Raw genomic sequence first — 7,931 nt, 5'->3', positions numbered from 1 at the left:
CCGTAAGTCCTTGAATAGACGCCCGGACGTCGATTTATTTCAGAGTCGTCTTACACCAGGTGTTGATTCAAGGCAGGCGTCTAATTATAAATTACGGTAAACATAATTTCCATGAAGAGAGTACGTGTAATTTTAACAATATGGTCCTCTTGTTTAGTGTTCACATTACTGAGTGTGTTGGCGCTCGTATTTAGTGTTCAGATTACTGAGTGTGTTGGCGCTCGTACTTAGTGTTTAGATTACTGAGTGTGTTGGCGCTCGTATTTAGTGTTCAGATTACCGAGGGTGTTGGTCCTTGTTTAGTGTTCACATTACTGAGTGTGTTGGCGCTCGTATTTAGTGTTCAGATTACTGAGTGTGTTGGCGCTCGTATTTAGTGTTCACATTACTGAGTGTGTTGGCGCTCGTATTTAGTGTTCAGATTACCGAGGGTGTTGGCGCTCGTATTTAGTGTTCATATTACTGAGTGTGTTGGCGCTCGTATTTAGTGTTCACATTACTGAGTGTGTTGGTCCTCTTGTTTAGTGTTCAGATTACTGAGTGTGTTGGCGCTCGTATTTAGTGTTCACATTACTGAGAGTGCTGGTCCTCTCGTTTAGTGTTCAGATTACTGAGGGTTTTGGCCCTCGTATTTAGTGTTCAGATTACTGAGATTGTTGGCGCTCGTATTTAGAGTTCAGATTACTGAGAGTGTTGGCCCTTTTGTCAAGCGCAGTGTTCAGATTACTGAGAGTGTTGGCCCTTTTGTCAAGCGCAGTGTTCACATTTCTGAGGGTGTTGGTCCTCTTGTTTAGTGTTCACATTACTGAGAGTGTTGGTCCTCTTGTTTAGTGTTCACATTACTGAGGGTGTTGGTCCTCTTGTTTAGTGTTCACATTACTGAGAGTGTTGGTCCTCTTGTTTAGTGTTCACATTACTGAGTGTGTTGGCCCTCGTATTTAGTGTTCACATTTCTGAGGGTGTTGGTCCTCTTGTTTAGTGTTCACATTACTGAGAGTGTTGGTCCTCTTGTTTAGTGTTCACATTACTGAGAGTGTTGGTCCTCTTGTTTAGTGTTCACATTACTGAGGGTGTTGGTCCTCTTGTTTAGTGTTCACATTACTGAGAGTGTTGGTCCTCTTGTTTAGTGTTCACATTACTGAGTGTGTTTGCCCTCGTATTTAGTGTTCACATTTCTGAGGGTGTTGGTCCTAATCCATACAAAATCAAACAAAACATCATTTTTATTACATCGCTAGGAGACATAATATAAACAGTCAGCTTCACTCATGATGCCCCATGCTTGCCGTAAACGTCATCGATTACCGTAAGTCCTTGAATAGACGCCCGGACGTCGATTTATTTCAGAGACGTCTTACACCAGGTGTTGATTCAAGGCAGGCGTCTAATTATAAATTACGGTAAACACCATTAATTTCCATGAAGATGTAATTTTGTACGTGTAATTGTAATAAAACGTTTCTGGTTTGCATTTAGTATGATGACGGTTTTAGTTTCGATATCCCTTTAGTGTGTACCAAAAGGAATACCTGTGTTTAGAATGTTATCCGACTTCTATTCAAGACAGGCTTTTCTTGATTTCGAGAGTCTGCCATGCCATATTCAAAGATTTACGGTATGATAGTGGCGATGGTGGGCAATTCTAGCAATAACTGCTCAAGATCTCTCAGATGTACTGCAAGCGATAAATTGAAGTTGTTGTATCCTTTGAATGGCCCTCTTGTTTTGTCTTCGGATTACTGAGAGTGTTGGTCCTCTTGTTTAGTGTTCAGATTACTGAGGGTTTTGGCCCTCGTATTTAGTGTTCACATTACTGAGAGTGCTGGTCCTCTCGTTTAGTGTTCACATTACTGAGAGTGTTGGTCCTCTTGTTTAGTGTTCACTTTACTGAGTGTGTTGGCCCTCGTATTTAGTGTTCACATTTCTGAGGGTGTTGGTCCTAATCCATACAAAATCAAACAAAACATTATTTTTATTACATCGCTAGGAGATATAATATAAACAGTCTGCTTCACTCATGATGCCCCATGCTTGCTGTAAACGTCATCGATTACCGTAAGTCCTTGAATAGACGCCCGGACGTCGATTTATTTCAGAGACGTCTTACACCAGGTGTTTATTCAAGGCAGGCGTCTAATTATAAATTACGGTAAACATAATTTCCATGAAGAAAGTAGTGTAATTTTAACAATATGGTCCTCTTGTTTAGCGTTCACATTACTGAGTGTGTTGGCGCTCGTATTTAGTGTTCAGATTACTGAGTGTGTTGGCGCTCGTATTTAGTGTTCACATTACTGAGTGTGTTGGCGCTCGTATCTAGTGTTCACATTACTGAGTGTGTTGGCGCTCGTATTTAGTGTTAACATTACTGAGTGTGTTGGCGCTCGTATTTAGTGTTCAGATTACCGAGGGTGTTGGTCCTTGTTTAGTGTTCACAATACTGAGTGTGTTGGCCCTCGTATTAAGTGGTCAGATTACCGAGGGTGTTGGTCCTTGTTTAGTGTTCACATTACTGAGAGCACGGTCAGGTGGAGCTCCGTTCTCAGCCATATTGGATTTACAGTAGAATCTCATTTAAACATCGGTTCCCATCATGTCTAAAAACTGATTTTCGAGATGTTCGAGATGACAACGTTTCACGGTGTGTGTCAGCAACTGAAACTCTCCATAACATCACACGAGGAAAGGAGGGATTCAGTACATCTAGCCAGTAAAAGTGGTTGTGTGTGACGATTTTATATTCATAAAAATGGTCTATGCAGACACATTAAGTCTATTAAGTCCTGTAAAAATATCATAAACAACAATTTAACAGCAATATTTTATTCCCAAGTTTCAGTGTTGACATATACTCGTTTTCATCAATGTCTGTACTTCACAACTGGAGTCGATCCAAACTGGTATATCAGCTACCGAATTCACTTGAGCCAGATAAAGTACACACGGCATGCTCTAGCTTTCTCTCGCTTGTTATCTCCCCTGTTCCAACTTATCTTCGTCGGCATTCGTCACTACTCGCCCCTTCCCGTAACCTGTAAGAAGACTGTCCTCACTATCGATGAATGTTATGTGCGAAAATACGACAAACCAATCAGAATGCGCGTATGATTTCAAGTTCTTCGTCAAAGAATCCTTCAGAAATAATTTCTGTTTTTACATATGTCTTGCATCTAAAAATATACCCAAGACACAGTTAAATGTGTTGAATCATACTGTATAATTTCGCATGTCCTGATGTGCTTTTAATTGCATCTGAAATATAAGTGATATATTGGGAAATATATGTGAACCATTGCGCAACGAGTTGACAATTGTTTTAGGTATGCCCGTTTGCGCTAAGACGGAACCCGGTTGCAAAAATGGCCACGAGAGGGGCATGAGTCGCTATTCGGCTTGTCCCGGAATAACACGAGTTGGTCACGAATGCTTCGTAGGATAACACTGTCTTGTGATGTATCGTGTTTTGAGAGTTTTCACGTCGAAGTGCCCACTTTATCAGACAGTAGCTGCAAGTGTCGACATTACTAAGAGTATTCCCTAAGTGCCAATATTACAGACTGTACTTTACAGTATCGACATCACTGAGAGTAGTTACCAAATGCCAACATTGCATAAGGTACTCGCACTAAAACGTAGCTACTATATTACTAAGGGCAGTTTCTCAACGTGTCCATATTGCGGAGGATACTAACCCTGTTACACAGTGTCCACATTACTCAGTGTATAGACTTCTAAGTGTTCACATTGCATAATGTATTCGCTCTGTACTTATATCCGCATAGATGAGGGTGATCTCTTCTACGTGGTCTCATTGCGGAGGTCTTAACCCTGTTACTAAGTGTCCATTACTGAGGGTATTGACTTCTAAATGTCCGTATTACGAAGGTCTTTATTCCGATACTTTGTGTCCACATAGCTGAGGGTAATCTCTTCTACGTGACCACATTGCGGAGGTCTTAATCCCGATACTTTGTGCCCACATTACTGAGGGTATTGTCTGTTAAGTGTCCGCACTACTAGGGTACTCGCCGTGAGAATTGGTATCTCGCAAGCTAGGATACGATCCGCTGGGCGGGAAGGCCGACATGGGATACAACATCTCCGTGGAAGCGCGGGAGACATCTAAGTCTTCAGTAAACACTAACGACGTGGCCTCCGACCCCGAATACTCGCTCAGGGGCTTTAAGTGGGTCTCTGGGTAACCCTGCTTGGGGTAGGGACTGGATGGGGGAGGGTTGTTGGGGTAGGGACTTCTGGGGAAGTCGCCGGGTGGGTATCTTCCAGTCGCGGGGAAGGATGGAGACGGGTACAGGTGACGAATGGGGTAACCGGTATCAGGGTAACCGTTTGGTGGGTATCCCGGTGACATGGCGACAGCTGGATTGGGGTAGCCGGGTGGAGGGTAGAATGTTCTGGAAGACACCGTAGACATTTCACTGTAGTTGGAGAGACGGGAGGAGGAGGGTGACGGCAGTTGTGAACTTGTGTCTCTCTGGTCCTCTGTGTCTCGGGACTGTCTGGAGTAGCTGGACATATTGGAGGGTGCGCGGTCATCAGGAGTTCCACTCTCCCCCTGGTCAGCCATCTTGGAGGCTGCGCGCTCAGGTGGAGCTCCCTCATCCCTCTGGTCAGCCATCTTGGAGGGTGCGCGATCACCAGGAGTTCCACTCTCCCTTTGGTCAACCATCTTGGAGGCTGCGCGCTCAGGTGGAGCTCCCTCCTCCCTCCGGTCAGCCATGTTGGATTTACTGTAGATTCTCGTATCAAGACTTCACCAACCCCTTTATTGGCGTCTCGCTAAACTGAAAACAATATGGCATATTTTTATTCAAAATAAACATGCATTCGGTTCAGCCTAACAGAAGGAAGCGATAGTATGTCAGGAAAATATAAGGACAATCACCATTATTACGTATGTCAAAGAATAACACTACCCCTCGTTGCCGGACATAATCAGTGGGATCCGTGAAGATCCGGGGTAGAATAGGTCTTCAGTAACCCATGCTTGCCGTAAAAGGTGACTATGCTTGTCGTAAGAGGCGACTAACGGGCTCGGGCTCGCTGACCTGGTTGATGCATGTCTTCGCATTCCAATTGCGTGGATCGATGCTCATGCTGTCAATCACTGGGTTGTCTGGTCCAAACTCGATTACTTACAGACCGCCGTCATAGAATATTGCTGAGTGCGGCATTAAACAACAAACAAACAACACATGATCCGTGGAAAAGATAAATACATTAACACATTCAAGCATAGAATAAACATTTGAAATACATTTGTCATAGACATTGCAATTAAAGGAATAATGCGCGAAGGGGAATATCAAAAGATATCCTATGGCAGTATAATAATATTACGTGATTTTGGCAGTCATCTTGAAGTTTGTGTGGCTATGAAGTAACGTTTGCACTATATTCGAAAGGCGAGAATAGAATATAAGGATACATAAAACTGCTTTTGCGTGTGTGTATTCGTGTGTTCATGAGAGCTGGTAGTCCAACCAAGGCATGCGTTGTGTGTTAAAGGTCGGGGTTTAACACCCCGCCAGATAATACTTCCCTCACAACAGCATAAAGTAGGTTTAACTTGACAGTTGTATCAATAACCATGTCATAAATCTCGCGCTGTCTGAGCACTAAGCCTACTCAGGCAGGCGCGACGTGGGGCACACTTGACGTATCTGTTAGATCCCCTGATCCGTCCTACGTGGTGTTGCGTGTACCAGCCTATTGTTTGTTTCTGAGAGGTGTGTTTTCAGTTGTGTTTCAAAGTGTCTCTCTTCCCTGCTTTAGTTAACTGATCACTTATATCCCACAAGTCTATATTTTGATTAAAGTATATCTACAGCAGGAGAAAATGATTACGCGCGTTTGATCTCAAATATACCGATCTAACACTTGAGTCTATTATCACCATAATCATCCTTATCCTCATCATCTTCGTCATTGTCATTCTCTACCCGTGAAGATCCGGGGTAGAACAGGTCTTCAGCAACCCATGCTTGCCGTAAAATGCGACTATGCTTGTCGTAAGAGGCGACTAACGGGATCGGGTGGTCAGGCTCGCCAACTTGGTTGATGCATGTCATCCGAATTGCGTGGATCGATGCTCATGATGTCAATCACTGGATTGTCTAGTCTAGACTCGATCATTTACAGACCGCCGTCGTATAGCTGGAATATTGCTGAGAGCGGTGTTAAACAACAAACAAACATTGTCATCATTATCATAATCCCCCAGCTTTGTGGTCAGTCAGAGCATTCCGGTTCGATTCCCCACATGGGTACAATATGTGAAGCCCATTCTTGGTGTCCCCGCCGTGATATGACTGGAAAATTGTAAATTCGGCGTAAAACGATACTCACTCACTCATTCGTTGGCACTCCTAATGAGGATGAGGATGGTTACCATATGTAACCTTATCCTTGCTCTTATCACTGTTACAGTATGGATAGATTACGGTACATAGCTGACTGGGAACGAGTGTCATTAATGTGAGCCAGATTGGTCATTGTCACCATGGAATTCCCGATAATCATCAGCCTAATTGAAATAATTATCGAACAAGGCGCTCGACATGCCCCGTGTGTCAGTCTCCGACAGCGGAACATACTGCTAGGAGACCGGCTCATTATTGTGATGTGGCTGACCTGGCATCTCTCACAGAGAATAGCAGGGAAATTAAATCATGAATTAATAAATAGCTAATTTACAGTAATTTATTGAGGTCCATATTGCGGTCGATGCGATCCATTTGTGTCTTATCAGAACTTGTACTACACGTTTTCTACGTCCGTTAATGAATAATTAGTACCAAGTAAAATCTGGTAATATTTCTATATATACTCGGTATAAGATTATACACCAACACACACAATCTTGGTCATACACTTCTATACACAACACTAGTCATACACTTATATACACAACAATAGTCTATATACACAACAATAGTCTTACACTTATATACACAACAATAGTCTATATACACAACAATAGTCTTACACTTCTATACACAGCAATAGTTTTACACTTCTATACACAACAATAGTCTTACACTTCTATACACAGCAATAGTCTTACACTTCTATACACAGCAATAGTCTTACACTTCTATACACAGCAATAGTCATACAGCTATATACTCGGTGCAAGATGACACACAAACAATCGTCATATGCACTTATATACACATTGTCCGACATTGGCTGACCGTGAAAAAACCAACACTGATATTAGTCATCTGACACATACATTAACAGTTCAGAAATACAGCTAATATTTTTAAGTATGACAGACGAACCATGTTCATGTCTACGTCTTTTCCGACAGACATTACCATTAGCAGTTCAGAAATACAGCCAATATTTTTAATAATGTCAGACGAACCATGTTCATATCTACGTGTTTTCAGACAGACATAACCATTAGCAGTCCAGAAATACAGTTAATATTTTTAATAATGTCAGACGAACCATGTTCATGTCTACGTGTTTTCAGACAGACATAACCATTAAAAGTTCGGAAATAAAGCTAATATCTTTATCACAAACTATGTTCTAAACTTACATGCTCACAGCCTGACATAATGGTTTCGTCTCCAGTTTTATATTCATCCAGGTTGTGTAGACCCACGACAGCAGTATCGCGCCTCAGTAGGTGTTAGTCAGCATGAAACATGAAACACCAGGTCGCGAACAGAAACATGAAACACCAGGTCACGAACAAACCCCTTGTCAAACCACGCCACACAGGAGGAAACACAATCCCTTTTCCCAGTGAGTTTTACAGGCAGTCATTGATTGAGTTGTGAGCTGATCGAAGAGATACGATCAGCTGGTTTCAGCTTTAGAATGTTGTCAATACAGCGGAGACTCGGCAAGGAGAAATATTTGCAAATCTTTTGTTGACAAGCTATCAACACAGCGTT

General features: G+C 42.5%; 1 protein-coding gene across 1 annotated transcript; it reads right to left on the bottom strand.

Annotated features, from left to right (window-relative positions):
- Positions 1-3,615: 3,615 nt before the first annotated feature.
- Positions 3,616-7,653, bottom strand: LOC139462019 (cleavage and polyadenylation specificity factor subunit 7-like). The gene is made up of 2 exons (XM_071243520.1): positions 7,571-7,653; positions 3,616-4,802 (listed from the first exon to the last, which is right to left on the bottom strand). The coding sequence occupies exon 2, from the start codon at positions 4,736-4,738 to the stop codon at positions 4,001-4,003; it is 738 nt and encodes a 245-aa protein (XP_071099621.1). The 5' UTR covers positions 4,739-4,802; positions 7,571-7,653; the 3' UTR covers positions 3,616-4,000.
- Positions 7,654-7,931: the final 278 nt, after the last annotated feature.

Source organism: Haliotis cracherodii, unplaced genomic scaffold (genome assembly GCF_022045235.1).
Source record: "Haliotis cracherodii isolate W230 unplaced genomic scaffold, xgHalCrac1.p SCAF_1, whole genome shotgun sequence".
NCBI classification, from domain to species: Eukaryota; Metazoa; Mollusca; class Gastropoda; order Lepetellida; family Haliotidae; genus Haliotis; species Haliotis cracherodii.
This window is presented reverse-complemented; position numbering and strand designations above follow the sequence as displayed.